At 47.5% G+C, this 15,673-nt stretch overlaps 1 protein-coding gene and 1 long non-coding RNA gene across 5 annotated transcripts in view; both read right to left on the reverse strand.

The window, feature by feature from the left end:
* Nucleotides 1-15,673, reverse strand: part of LOC136633344 (uncharacterized) — an 86,610-nt gene that overhangs the window by 25,935 nt on the left and 45,002 nt on the right. The window lies entirely within an intron of this gene.
* The window catches only part of LOC136633339 (class I histocompatibility antigen, F10 alpha chain-like), a 44,998-nt gene that overhangs the window by 25,935 nt on the left and 3,390 nt on the right, over nt 1-15,673 (reverse strand). For 3 of the 4 annotated variants that reach the window (XM_066609006.1, XM_066609003.1, XM_066609005.1), the window contains exon 1: nt 11,531-11,673. The exons of the other annotated variant lie outside the window; for it this stretch is intronic. In XM_066609006.1, the coding sequence (XP_066465103.1) occupies nt 11,531-11,588 (58 nt within the window). In that variant the 5' untranslated portion in view covers nt 11,589-11,673. Of the gene's footprint in view, nt 1-11,530; nt 11,674-15,673 lie in introns of those variants that run through there. 4 annotated transcript variants of the gene reach the window in all.

Raw genomic sequence — 15,673 nt, forward strand, 5'->3', positions numbered from 1 at the left:
GCTTCCACAGGACGGGCACAGCGCCCACCTCTGGGAGCCTCACCTATGGCAGCTGCAGGAATTGCCTAATAAGTAACACCCCATCATGAATCTATGGTGTGGGGGGAGGATGAGACACGTGTAGGATTTACAAGCAGCCTCTGTTTGCTTCATCAGAAAGCTGTTCTGCAGCAGCTGTGTCTGTATTGTACAAAGTAGGTCTATGAATTCTATGAAGGGTGTGAGATGGTAGAGCCAAGTGATGGAGGAGATGGAGCTGGTGGCAGAGGCTGTAGGAGGGTGTGCAATGCGTGCGGATGAGATGTGGGGAGGACGCAGCCGTGTAGGATTTGTGGAGAGTTATCATCAGTCTTATGAGATACATGTCGTTACACAGCAGAAAATATGGCCCATGTGGTATAATTGGCGCAGCTCGCTAGATACATTCCTTCCCTCACACAACCTCATGGCTGATGTACAAACTCACCAACAACTCGCACCAAAAACGGACAAACATTTTTAATACAATTAGCACATTCTATGATTCTTAGCTGCTCCCCTGCATAATATGTTCTGTACCACATAATAAGTTTGTCGCGCGTCATATACTCCATTATTTTGTCTCCCTTTCCACAGATAAGTGATATAACTGATCCCCTCCATACTCCCCAGAATACACTGTAGATAAGGGTTATAATAACTGATCCCCTCCATACTCCCCAGAATACACCACAGATAAGGGATATAATAACTGATCCCCCCATACTGACCAGAATACACTGCAGATAAGGGATATAATAACTGATCCCCTCCATACTGACCAGAATACACCGCAGAAAAGGGATATAATAACTGATCCCCTCCATACTCCCCAGAATACACCAGAGATAAGGGATATAATAACTGATCCCCTCCATACTGACCAGAATACACCGCAGATAAGTGATATAATAACCGATCCCCTCCATACTCACCAGAATACACTGCAGATAAGGGATATAATAACCGATCCCCTCTATACTGACCAGAATACACCACAGATGAGGGATGTAATAACTGATTCCCTCCATACTGACCAGAATACACCACAGATAAGTGATATAACTGATCCCCTCCATACTCCCCAGAATACACTGCAGATAAGTGATATAACTGATCCCCTCCATGCTGACCAGAATACACCACAGACAAGTGATATAATAACTGATCCCCTCCATACTGACCAGAATACACCACAGATAAGTGATATAATAACTGATCCCCCCTCATACTGACCAGAATACACCACAGATAAGTGATATAATAACTGATCCCCTCCATACTCCCCAGAATACACTGCAGATAAGGGATAAAATAACTGATCCCCTCCATACTGACCAGAATACACTGCAGATAAGTGATATAATAACTGATCCCCTCCATACTCCCCAGAATACACAGCAGATAAGTGATATAATAACTGATCCCCTCCATACTCCCCAGAATACACCACAGATAAGAGATGTAATAACTGATCCCCTCCATACTGACCAGAATACACCACAGATAAGTGATAGAATAACTGATCCCCTCCATACTGAGCAGAATACACCACAGATAAGTGATATAACTGATCCCCTCCATACTCCCCAGAATACACAGCAGATAAGGGATATAATAACTGATCCCCTCCATACTGACCAGAATACACTGCAGATAAGTGCAACAATACAAAAATAAGAGACACCCTGCTAAGTCAAGCTATTTGCAGTTTAAAAAAAAACAAAAAAAAACCCTTAGGCCTCATGTCCACGGGCAAAAGAAGAATTAAAATCCGCAGCGGATTTTAACTCTTCTCCCGCACGCGGATCCGCACCCCATAGGGATGCATTGACCACCCGCGGGTAGATAAATACCCGCGGATGGTCAATAAAAGTGATTTTAAAAAAAACGGAGCATGAAAAAATCTGGACCATGCTCCATTTTCGTGCGGGTCTTCCGCAGGCTTCTACTGAAGCCTATGGAAGCCGTCCAGATCCGCGGGAGACCTAAAATAGGAATTTAAAAGAATTAACTCACCCGCAGCGGACCGGGAAGGTCTTCTCTTCCTCACGGCCGGATCTTTCTTGCTTCGGCTCGGCGGATGTGTCCGGTGCATGCCAGCGACGTGCCGCCGGCGTGACGAATTCATCCGCCGCCTGAAAAAGAAGATCCGGCCGTGAGGAAGAGAAGACCTTCCCGGTCCGCTGCGGGTGAGTTAATTCTTTTAAATTCCTATTTTAAGCGCTCATGGGCAGGAGGGACCCGCTGCAGATTCTACATGTAGAATCTGTAGCGGACCTGATTTTCCCCGTGGACATGAGGCCTTAACCATGAGCCCCGGATGAGAACAAAACTTCAATGCACCTAAAAATACAAAAACATTTCAGATTTTAAAGACTGAGTATTGAGATTCTTTTCTGTTTATCCAAAACAGTTTCTTTATTCCTTTAGCCTCTAGTGTTAAACAAAATACTGGATTGTAATGGAATAAAGAAATAGTTTTGGACAAAAAGGGTGATTATACCTACCCGATAATCAGGTTTTCAGGAGTCTCCACTACAGCACCACCTGAGATCGCCTCCTCCTGATAGGACAGGAACACACTGAGAGGTTAAAATACCCCCCCCCCCCCTCCTCAGTGTATTATAACGAAACTGCCGGGGTAGGAGCTAACTAAAAATTCTTTACCTATCTGGTATTTTTTTTTTTACATATATACCTATAAACTTTTTTTTTTTTTGGGAGGGAATGTACGGGTGCTGTCGTGGAGACTCCTGGAAACCCGATTATCGGGTAGGTATAATAACCCTTTTCCCAGGTCGTCTCCACGACAGCACCACCTGGGACGTATCAACTAAAGTTATTTTAGGGTGGGATTGCCGCCGAGAGGACCTTACGACCGAAGGTCATGTCCTCGACTAGCTGCACTTTTACCCTATAATGTCTGACAAAAGTGTGTGGCTTTTTCCACACTGCTGCCTTGCATATCTGCTCCACAGATGCTATGCTCGGCCCATGAAGTCGCTACTGGCCTCGTGGAATGGGCTTTAAGAGCCGAGGGGGCCTCCTTCCCCAAGGTTCTATATGATTCGCTAATGGCCAGGCGGATCCACCTGGCTATAGAGCTTTTAGCCGCTTTTTTCCCCTTGTTAGGGCCTGAGCATTGGACAAACAGGTTGTCGTCCTGCCTCCATGGGCCTGTGGCATCAATGTACCTCAGGACCGCTCTCCTGACATCTAAGCAATTTAAGGCTCTCTCTTTCTCGTCTTTTGGGTGATTATAGAACGAGGGGATTACTATCTTCTGGGCCCTATGGAATGGAGACACTACTTTAGGCAAGAAGGTTGGGTCCGTCTTGAAGACTAATTTGGTGTCCGTTATCTTCTCTAGCGCGAACCTTAGGTACTTTTGCGAGTCCCTGTGGATTGGTACATGAAAGTAGGCGTCCTTCAGGTCGATAGATGCCATGTAGGCTCCCTTGGTATCCAAGGAGGCGGCAGCATCAACGGTGTAGAGATTATAAAAAAAGGGTTTTATTGCTCCATAAAATGGCGACGTTTCGACTTAATCTAAGTCTTTTTCAGGCTCCCTTGGGGATAAACCTTACTGCTGAAGCGATCGACTCCATCCTGAACTTTCGATATTTGACGAAGGTGTTCAGGGGCTTTAGATGTTATATCATGCGTGAGCCTCCGCCCGGCTTCTTTATTAGGAAGAGTCTGGAGTAATGCCCCCGGGTCTCTTCTCTCTGTGGCACGAAGGACACTGCCTTTAGACGTTGTAGGTCCCGAACCGCCTGCTGGAGTGGGTGCAGTTGTTGCGCTGGACCTCTGGTAGTAACGTATCTTCTCCTGGGGAGGGACACCAGTTCGATTTGGTATCCCTGCTGCAGGATCTCCGGGATCCACAGGATGGATAGGGCTTGTAGCTCGCTGACCCGTCTGGCTGAGGAAATGGCCACTAGGAAGATTGTTTTAATTGTGAGCATTCTTATTGAGAGCCCCTCAATTGGTTCGAAGGGTTGCGCTGACATGGCCCCCAAGACCAAATTTAGGTTCCAGTCTGGGCATATGTTTGTAGGTCTAGGTCGCAACCTATCTGCCGCTGTCAGGAATCACCTGATCCACCTGTCCCCTACTAGCTTAGTGTCGAATAGGGCGCTAAGGGTGCTCGGGGAGAGGCCCATATCCAGGCCCTCCTGCAGGAAATCCAGGATTAATGGGATGTCAGTGCCGCTGCTCGAGGAGTCCTTCCCCTGTCTCCAAGAGATAAACCTCTTCCAGATTTTTTGGTAGATGCGGTTGGTTGTCTTTTCTACTTGCCATTAGTGTCCTGACTACCTTGTCCGAGAACACCCTGCCCCTCAGTATGGATTCTTCAGTATCCAGGCTGTTAAATGCAGTCTGCTTATATCGGGGTAGTTCAAAGGCCCCTGTGTTAGTAGATTCGCTTGAGCCGGAAGGGTAACTGGCTCCTGGATGCTCAGGTTTCTTAGAAGGCTGAACCAGATAATGAGAGATGCGGCCCTCTGCCCAGCGAAAGATTCTTTGCGTGATGCTTTGTAGAGCTGGTGATCTCGTGCCCCCCTGGTGCCGAATATGGGCTACTGCCGTGGTATTGTCCGATAGCACTCTTATGTGCTGTTTTTTTACCGCGTCCCCCAGGTGCTGGAGGGCCTTCCAGATCGCCTGCAGTTCTCTGTAGTTTGAGGACTGGTGTTTCATCCCCAGTGGCCATAGCCCCTGTAGGAGCTTGTCTCCGACGTGCACCACTCACCCCCAGGAGCCTGTGTCTGTCGTGACCTGCACGGCCGGATTCAGTATCCAGTGGACCCCCCTTCGCAGATTTTCTGGGGATGTCCACCAGCACAAGGATATTTTCACTGAGTTCCTTATCAGCATTCTCCCTTCTAGTGAGGATTGCTTGCTGTCCCATGCTAAGAGAACCGCTGCTTGCAGAGGTCTGGTATGCACCTGAGCCCATGCTACCCCCGGGATGCATGATGTCAGGCTTCCCAGGAGAGACATAGCCTCCCGGATTGAGCATGACCGTCTCCGAAGGAAGGATTCTGCTATCTGTCGGATCTTCTGCGCTTTTGTCTCGGGGAGGAAGGAGCATTGAGCTTCTGAATCGAGTGTTATGCCTAAAAACACCTTCTCCCTGCTGGGGTGTAGGCTGGACTTCTCCCAGTTTACTATCCATCCACGGCCGGATTCAGTATCCAGTGGACCCCCCTTCGCAGATTTCCTGGGGATGTCCACCAGCACAAGGATATTTTCACTGAGTTCCTTATCAGCATTCTCCCTTCTAGTGAGGATTGCTTGCTGTCCCATGCTGAGAGAACCGCTGCTTGCAGAGGTCTGGTATGCACCTGAGCCCATGCTAACCCCGGGATGCATGATGTCAGGCTTCCCAGGAGAGACATAGCCTCCCGGATTGAGCATGACCGTCTCCGAAGGAAGGATTCTGCTATCTGTCGGATCTTCTGCGCTTTTGTCTCGGGGAGGAAGGAGCATTGAGCTTCTGAATCGAGTGTTATGCCTAAAAACACCTTCTCCCTGCTGGGGTCTAGGCTGGACTTCTCCCAGTTTACTATCCATCCTAAAAACTGTAGCAGGTTGAGCACTGTTGCCAGGTTTTCTGCTAGGAGCTCTCTGGACTCGGTTATAATTAAGATGTCGTCCAGATAGGGGTCTATCAGAATCGATCTCTGCCTCAGGTAGGCTGCGACCTTCGCCATGATTTTTGTGAAGATGCGGGGTGCCAAGGAGATTCCAAACGGCAGGCATCTGAATTGGAGATGTCTTGTCCTCTTGCCCATCTCTAGCGCGAACCTTAGGTACTTTTGCGAGTCCCTGTGGATTGGTACATGAAAGTAGGCGTCCTTCAGGTCGATAGATGCCATGTAGGCTCCCTTGGTATCCAAGGAGGCGGCAGCATCAACGGTGTAGAGATTATAAAAAAAGGGTTTTATTGCTCCATAAAATGGCGACGTTTCGACTTAATCTAAGTCTTTTTCAGGCTCCCTTGGGGATAAACCTTACTGCTGAAGCGATCGACTCCATCCTGAACTTTCGATATTTGACGAAGGTGTTCAGGGGCTTTAGATGTTATATCATGCGTGAGCCTCCGCCCGGCTTCTTTATTAGGAAGAGTCTGGAGTAATGCCCCCGGGTCTCTTCTCTCTGTGGCACGAAGGACACTGCCTTTAGACGTTGTAGGTCCCGAACCGCCTGCTGGAGCGGGTGCAGTTGTTGCGCTGGACCTCTGGTAGTAACGTATCTTCTCCTGGGGAGGGACACCAGTTCGATTTGGTATCCCTGCTGCAGGATCTCCGGGATCCACAGGCTTCTGCAAACTGAGGCCCATCGATCCGCGAAGCTCTGCAGCCTCGCCCCCACTGGGATGGCATCAGGGCTTCTGTTTGGCTGGATCCCCAATGATGAGAGTTGAAGAGGAAGTTCCTCCCTCTGCCCCAATTGGGGTAACTCCAGCGGCCTGTCTTGTCCTTGCCCCTATATGGTTCCGGCTGTTGTGCTGGGGCCCGGAAGAAGGTCTTCCCTTTACGCTGTTTCTCTTCTGGGAATCCTTTCTTTTTATCTGATGCCTTCTCTAGGATCTTGTCCAGATCTGGACCAAAGAGGAACTGGCCATGAAAAGGGAGCGGACATAATTTATTTTTTGATGCCAGGTCACCTGACCATGACTTTAGCCATAGGACTCTTCTGGCAGAGTTGGTTAAGGCCGTTGCTTTCGCCGAGAGCTTCACCGACTCCGCCGCTGCGTCCGCCAAAAAATTGGTGGCCATTTTTAGTATAGGGAGGGAATCTATAATTTGTTCCCTCGGTGTTTTATTTGAAATATGCAGCTCCAGCTGCTCTAGCCATACCCCCAGGGTTCTAGCAACACACGTGGCTGCGACCCCTGGTCTGAGTGTACTGGCGGCTGCCTCCCAGGATCTTCTTAATAGACCCTCCGCCTTCCGATCCATTGGATCTCTCAGCTGTGTGGCGTCTTCAAAGGGCAAGGTTGTCCTCTTAGCCACCTTAGCCACTGGGACATCCACTCTGGGTATTTCTTCCCAACTCGCGCATACCTCCTCCTCAAACGGATAGCGTCTCTTAACCCCTCTGGAGGAGAAGGATCCCGCATCAGTTTTTTTTCCATTCTTTTAGTATCATCTTGAAGATGTTGTTGTGGACCGGGAAGGTATACTTCCGTCTCTCCCCTAATCCCCCAAAGACCTCGTCTTGTATGGTGCGGGGCTCTTTGGGTTCTTCCATCTTCAGCGTGGCTCTAACGGATTTGATGAGTTCCGCTAGGTCCTCTCTATGGAAGAGGTACTTTTTGTAGTCCTCTCCTTCTGAGGACTCCTCGAGCACCGGCTCTTCTGGTTCTGATCCCAAACTCTCTTCAGAGTCTGAGTGCTCCTCTGGGCTATACACCCTTTTCCGGCGTTTCGCCCCCGTTGGTGGCGTTTTTGGAGTTGCCAGGGCTGACCATACTTCCTCTCGGACTAGCTTCCTGACGTCCTCGAGGAATCCCCCCGATTCCTCCTTGACTAGCTTGGCTATGCAGGTTTTGCATAATGACTTCACATGCGAAGCCGGCAGTCTTGCACCACATTCTGTGCATTTTTTCGCTTTGGTTCTGGGAGGGGCATCCCTTTTATCCCCCTGGCAGATAAACAAAACTTTTGCATATAAGGATGCAACATTCACAATAACGTACACGAATATGCATGACCTTGTTTGCCCCACTGGCTACTTACGGTTCCCGCTGCGGCTGAACATTACGCAACCTCTGGTGCTGGAGCACTCATATTTTGCTACTGGTGCTGCAAACACTCTTGGGGCAGTAAGCCAAACACTCACTGAATGGCTCTTACTTGATCTGTGCCATCTTCTCTCAGGTTCCTGTTTTTATTTTTTGAATTTGGCACCTTTAAATTTAAGCCCCGCCCCCTCCGAGCGCCGGCTGAGCCGACCGCGATGACGTCATCACGCTAGTCACATGGCGCAGCGCCCCCCCCCCCCCGCTTCAACACGCGTTAAGGGGATCCAGGAAGCGCCGCGCTCGGTCCTAAGCCAGCGCCTGAGGAGAGCTGGAGCCACGCTTTGAACACCCCATGGGCCGCCGCGAGAGGAACCTGGCCCAGGGGAACCACCCCATGTGGCATCCCGGGAGTCGCTCTACAGGAAGGGAGGACAGGCTGACCCATTGCCCTCCGATCCGGCGGTAAGATCTTCAGGCTGGCGTCTCCACCAGGCCCTCTCGGTGATCCTGCCTCCTGGCAAGACAGGAAAACACTGAGGAGGGGAGGACGGGGGATTTTAACCTCTCGGTGTGTTCCTGTCCTATCAGGAGGAGGCGATCTCAGGTGGTGCTGTCGTGGAGACGACCTGGGAAAGATAACTGTTACCATGCGGCGGCTGTGGGTCCTCCCGGGGCGGCTGGGCCTTGGGTCCCGTGGTCGGGGTGTGTCCCCCTGGCTTGTTGTCTGGCTGCCGGGGGAATGGGTGGCTGGTTGGCGCGGTGCGTGCGCTCATGGGTCCGGGTGGCATCGTGCACGAGCTCCTGTATATTGGATCCTGCTGGGAGGTGTTGCCTCCCTCTCTCTGCCCCGGGGTGGAGGCTTCTGTTTATAAGGCTGGCAGTGAGGTCCATTGACTGCCAGTTATTGGTTTCTGTCAGTGTGCTAGCATCCTTCCTCTGTCAGTCTCCTGTGTTCAGCTTGTTTGCTATATCTGCCAGGTTATCCCATCTGCCTCAGTCTGCTTGTATTTTCTGTAGGTTTATTAATCTGCCCTTCCTGTCGGTATTCTACCGTTCCATCTTGGTATGCCAGCGTCCCTCCTCGGTCCCTAGCGAGAGCAGCAACCGCCGCCCAGTTGCCCGCCTGGGGTTAGCCAGAAGTGGAGGCAAGTAGGCAGGGACAGGGGTTGCGGGTAAGTTCTAGGGCAACCCAGGCTGGAGTATCATCGGGTAGGATACAGAAATCGCAAAACGCCGCTGGAGGGGATTATTGATTTTTTTTTTCTACAGGTAGTTAGTCCGGCGTATAAGACGACCCCCGACTTTATGGAAGATTTTCTTGGGTTAAAAAGTCATCTTATACGCTGGAAAATACGGTAAATATTTCTTTTCGCAAAATTAACTTTCAAAAATATTAACTGAAATTTTTGAAAGATATAGAATGAAAGTTAAGGGCGAATCAAATTATTAAAAAAGACATAGGCCCAATATCCATGGGGAAAATAGATTTATTAAATCCACGCGAGTCTCCGGCATGAAAGATCCGCGCCCATAGGGAATCATTGGGCACCCGCAGGTAATTAAATACCTGCGGATATCATTTTTCCCCAGCGCACAGATCGCACACGCAAGAAAACACCCGCAGCATGCTTCATTTCGTACGGTTTTCCCGAATAGATGGCTTCCATGGGTTTTATTTAAGTCAATTAAAAAAAAAAAAAACATTCGCCCCGCGACACAGACGCAGCTAACACTATGTCCGTGCCGTGGGAACGCGGGAAAGCAGGCATTTATTTTTTTTATTAGACAGTGCGGCGCATGCGTCTTGCACGCTGCCGGCGTACCGAGCGCATCCGCCGGGCAGAAGAAAGATCCGGCCTGCACGTAGGAGAGTTCTGCAGCGTCCAGACAGAGGAATATACTGTATTTTCTGGCCTCTAGTCTGCGGGCTGAATGGAATCCACTGCAGGATTCTGCACGGGGACATCATGCGGCCCATGGACATGAGGCCATAGGGTCTATTGAAATCTTGTTCCGCGATGAGGTATGGCCAAGTGAATATTTATTACACTTTTTTTTTAACAGACTTTACTCTGATAGAAAACTTGAATTTTTTTACAAAGCAGCTTCTTTGATTCGTTGATTTCCCCAACCCTCCTCCCATCTTTAGCGTATGAACTTAAATACAAGAAAAAGTAATCCCTCAGTGATGCAGGTAAAAAAGCACCGGTTTGGCTCTTAGCAAGACTGAGACAATTCCATGACAAAAAACAAAAATCCATGACAAATCAGAAAATTTCATGAAATTACTAGGCATTCCATGACTCGTATGATCCCTGTGATATAATAACTGATCCCCCTCCATAATCCCCAGAATACATCGCAGATAAGTGATATAACTGATCACCCTCCATACCACCCAGGATACACCGCAGATAAGGGATATAATAACTGATCCCCTCCATACTACCCAGGATACACCACAGATACGTGATATGATAACTGATCCCCTCCATACTACCCAGAATACACCGCAGATACGTGATATAATAACTGATCCCCTCCATACTCACCAGAATACACTGCAGATAAGTGATATAATAACCGATCCCCTCCATACCCAGCAGAATACACAGCAGATAAGGGATATAGCAACTGATCCCCTCCATACTCACCAGAATACACTGCAGATAAGTGATATAATAACTGATAACTGTGCTCCCCAACCCCTGCACCTCCTGTACCACCCTCAACCCATTTGTGTCTAACCCAATGTATCTCACATTGTAATTGTTGTACTGTTTTGCATTTATCCATGACTGAAAGCGCTGCGGAATAAGTTGGCGATATACAAATAAAGATTATTATTATTATATTATGATCCCCTCCATACGGACCAAAATACACAGCAGATAAGGGATATAATAACTGATCCCCTCCATACTACCCAGAATACACTGCAGATAAGTGATATAATAACCGATCCCCTCCATACTCCCCAGAATACACTGCAGATAAGGGATATAATAACTGATCCCCTCCATACTGACCAGAATACACTGCAGATAAGTGATATAATAACTGATCTCCTCCATGCTGACCAGAATACACTGCAGATAAGTGATATAATAACCGATCCCCTCCATACTGACCAGAATATACTGTAGATAAGTGATATAATAACTGATCCCCTCCATACTGACCAGAATACACTGCAGATAAGTGATATAATAACCGATCCCCTCCATACTGACCAGAATACACTGTATATAAGTGATATAATAACTGATCCCCTCCATACTCACCAGAATACAGCGCAGATAAGTGATATAATAACTGATCCGCTCCATACTGACCAGAATACACCGCAGATAAGTGATATAATAACTGACCCCCTCCATACTCCCCAGAATACACCGCAGATGAGTGATATAATAACCGATCCCCTCCATACTGACCAGAATACACTGCAGATAAGGGATATAATAACTGATCCCCTCCATACTGACCAGAATACACTGCAGATAAGGGATATAATAACTGATCCCCTCCATACTCACCAGAATATACTACAGATAAGTGATATAATAACTGACCCCCTCCATACTCCCCAGAATACACCGCAGATGAGTGATATAATAACCGATCCCCTCCATACTGACCAGAATACACCGCAGATAAGTGATATCATAACTGATCCCCCTCCATACTGACCAGAATACACTGCAGATAAGTGATATAATAACTGACACCCCCCCCCCCCCCCATACTCACCAGAATACACTGCAGATAAGCGAAGTAGAAGCACAATGAGGGGGAACATCTTCCTCATCCTGATATATTGGGGGCCAGGAGTTACGAGAACATAAAGAACTTCTGCTCTGACAAACACAACTGGAGCCGTCAGTCAGTGACTCCGAACACTGCAGGAGGAGCTCAGCTCTGATTGGATGGTAGGTATCCTCTCCTCCAATAGAAAAATTCCCCTGCAGCTGCTCAGCAGTTACCGGGCAGAGTGAGGCTGGAGAGGTTAGATGGTGGAGAAAGCGAAAGTAACATGTTGGGAGATTATAGAAAGAATGACGAATTATAAGAAAGTGTGAGGTAAAAGTTGGTGCTAATGAGGAATAAGAGGGGCGGGGAGGTCTGCTGGTTCTGTGGGGTCCGGCTGTAGGATGAGATATGTCACCGCTGACCCGAGAACCGCTGCTATACCTGCCCCTATAGAAACAGTCAGCAGCGCGTGGATGAACTACATAATGGCGCACTCCTCAGGGTGCGTCCGCACAGGCGGGATATCCACAGAATATCTCCCAGAAAAAAAAAACCTCCGCTGGGGAAGTATTTTTGTACATAAATCCACAACAGACGCGTCCCGTATAGACATGCTGTTTGGGCTTATTCAGACCGTATTTACGCAGGTATTTCGTGCATAAAAAATAAAATAAAAAAGCACCTAAAAACGCGGCCATACGAAGCATTGGATTTCAATGGCTTCATTCAGATTAATGTATTTTCCCACGTAAAATTGAAGCGCATGAAAAAAAAAGAAAGAAAAAAAAAAAACGGACACGCAACAATTTTTGGCAGTCCTTTTTATACGGCGTGTGAAGATAGGTCTGTGATACGCAGCAAAACGTGAGGGGGGGGGGGGGGAGTTACCGGCGTACAAGGGTTAAACAAAAGACAGCTCACCCAAATTCAGCATTATTTGTCGTTCTATTCCGATCGTTGCTTGCCGTCACTTTTGCGTATTTTTTTACTATTTACGCAGCAGCGCCGCGGGTGAATGACTGGAAATACGCAAATTAAGATCGAGACTCGAGCGTGACAAAGAGTCACTCATGCAGCTATACGCTGCGTACGGGCAAATGCAAAAACGCACATGGTCGTGTGAAGGAGACCTTAGGCTGTATTTACATCAACGGTTTTATTGCGCCGCGCACAAGTCGGTTCCTTTATTCGTAATGATGCTGCAGGATTTGTAAAAAAAAAAAAAATAAAATCCCAGCTGTTTCATTTTCTTGTGAGTCTCACATGCGAATATGACATACAAACATGCTGTCTCCGTCACATCGCGCAGGACACGAGCGGGGTGTCTGTGTGATACGATTCGCGCACATGAATCTCGGGCGCAGCTCGCCATTAGCCCCGCACATACAGATCTGGTGATTGCTGACAAAAGTGATGGTGTAGTTGATGTCAGAATTTATGTTGATCCAAGCAAAGCTGAACCGAGCGCCACTGCTTGCCAGCAGAATATAACGGGCCACCCCGGTGATATTTATATACCTTCATGATGCAGCTGTCCTCCAGTATATATAAGTCACAGAGTGCTGCCTTGGTTAGGTATTCCTTTCTTTCTCCTCAGACGGTCATGTGATCTCATTCTGACAGCTCAGATCTGATTGAGGGTTATGTATTCATCTTCTAGTCAGATTCTCAGTCTGTGTGATGCTCCTACATGGAGCTATTGCTGAAGCTGCTTGCAAGAGGGGCACAGACATCATCACGAAGCTCCTGTCACACAGGTGTAATAGAGGAGATCACAGCTCATCCTCCTGACTGTATACTTGTGCTCTGTAGCTTATTTAGGTGAATACAGAAGAGATCATGTCCATAACTGTGTTTTCACAGCGGATTACACATGGACGCATAATATGTGGCGAATGAAGTCAATGGACTTCTACTTATCCATGCACATGCGTGTGGCCATTGCTTATCGATACATATACAAGAAATAGATGGCAGCATGCTGTTCATCTCTGCATACCACGCAGTGTTAGCCCTATACTTTTGTATAGGCTACATAATCTATTGCATATGGGAGCTTTTTCATATGTATCCCTGCTCTGAAACATTAAAGAAAAGAGTCACATTGCTCATGTCCGTGTGATACACGAGCATGCGCAATGCACACTCAGCCATACGCAGTCTCTTCTAACTACTTGACGGCAAAGCTGATGTTAACATATGCCCAAGGACAGAAGCCCTAATGATGATTAAACTGCCCCTCACCCACTTGCAGGCAAAAATGGTATAGCCTCAGCTAATGTAGTGCTGGTGCATCATGGGATTGATTGAAAGTGAAAGTAAGAAAAACAGTCTCAAGATGTTGACTAATAATTATCAGAAAGGGGGCTGCACTGCAGGGAGGTGCCTGAAATACATAGAGACCTCCAGAGTATAACAGGCAATTAGGTGAGGGGGGCAAGTATAAAAGAACGTTTTTGCCAACCCAGTCCTGAAAGGGGTTGTCCCGCGAAAGCAAGTCGGGGTAAGCACTTCTGTATGGCCATATTAATGCACTTTGTAATATACATCGTGCATTAAATATTGGCCATACAGAAGTTATACACTTACCCCCTCCGGTGTTGGCGTCCCCATCTCCATGGCGCAGACCAAAACCTTCTTCTGCCTGGATTAGAGGCGCTTGCGCTGTCTGCCCTCTTCTGTCAGAGGGCAGACAGAAGCCCCCCCCCCGCGCTTAATATTGCATGCCTAACACAGGAGGAAGTGCAGAGCTGGTTAAAGAGGATTAAAATTGATGGGCCCAGATGGAATACACCCAAGAGTTCTAAGGAAACTAAGTAACATGATAGATAAATCACTATTTCTTATATTTAGGGACACCATTGAGACTGGGGTTGTACCACTAGATTGGCACATTGTCAGTGTGGTTCTAATATACAAAAAGAGGTCTAAAAGAAAGCCTGGTAACTACAGGCCGGTAAGTCTCACCTCAATAATTGGAAAAACATTTGAGGGATTTCTGAGAGCTGCCATCCTAGAATACCTCAAGGAAAAACAGCATAACTCCTCATCAGCATATGTGGCTACAAATGGACCTAGATAAGTTGGAGGCTTGGGTGAGAAAAAAAAAAATCAAATGAAGTTCAATGTTCATAAATGTAAGGTTATGCACATGGGCAGGAGAAACGGATGTAACCAATATACTCTAAATGGGGTACTGCTCGGGAAAAGTGACATGGAAAAAGACCTGGGGGTACTAGTGGATTAAAGACTAAACTGGAGTAACCAATGCCAGTCAGATGCTGCAAAAGCTAATAAAGTCCTGGGGTGCATTAAAAGAGGTATAGGGGCGAAGGATGAGAACATTATCCTTCCATTATATAAGGCACTTGTCAGGCCCCACATGGAATACTGCGCACAGTTCTGGACACCGGTGCTCAGGAAAGATGTCACAGTGCTTAAGGGGGTTCAAAGAAGGGTAACTGAATTAATAAAGGGAATGAGAGTTGCATTGTGTTGCGTTTTAAACATTAGAAAGTCCCATTGACAATCACATTAACAAAAAACGCAAACCCAAGTGTGTGGGAGCCCTACTGGTGCCTTTCCACTAGCCTTTTTTTATTGCTGCCTTTTTTTTTTCACGCGATTGTCAATGGACTTTCAAATGTTAAAAATGCAACGCAATGCGCCAAAAACACAAGTTGTGCTGCGGTGTGCTGCATTTTTAACATTAGAAAGTCCCATTGACAATTGTGTTAAAAAAACGCAAGTGGAAAGGCACCCAAAGGGGCGATCAGATAACTCTGTATAAATACATCAGGGGACGATACAAGGATCTCTCCCATGATCTGTTTATATCCAGGACTGCGACGGTAACAAGAGGGCATCTGCTGCGTCTAGAAGAAAGCGGGTTTCATCACCAACACAGAAAGAGCGCTATGATATTACAGTATATAGAGATTAGGTGACCAACAGGGTTATTGATCCGGGTCTTGGAGTTAGGTAGAACTCAAATGTTGATCCAGGGATTATTCTGATTGCCATTATGGAGTCAGGAAGGAATTTTTTTTCCTCCAAGTTAGCTAAATTGGCCTCTGCCCCGTTTTTTTTTTTGCCTTCCTCTGGATCAGCAACGGGAGGGGGGGGGGGGGGGGGGGTAGAAGC

Source organism: Eleutherodactylus coqui, chromosome 6 (assembly GCF_035609145.1).
Source record: "Eleutherodactylus coqui strain aEleCoq1 chromosome 6, aEleCoq1.hap1, whole genome shotgun sequence".
In the NCBI taxonomy this organism is placed as follows: Eukaryota; Metazoa; Chordata; class Amphibia; order Anura; family Eleutherodactylidae; genus Eleutherodactylus; species Eleutherodactylus coqui.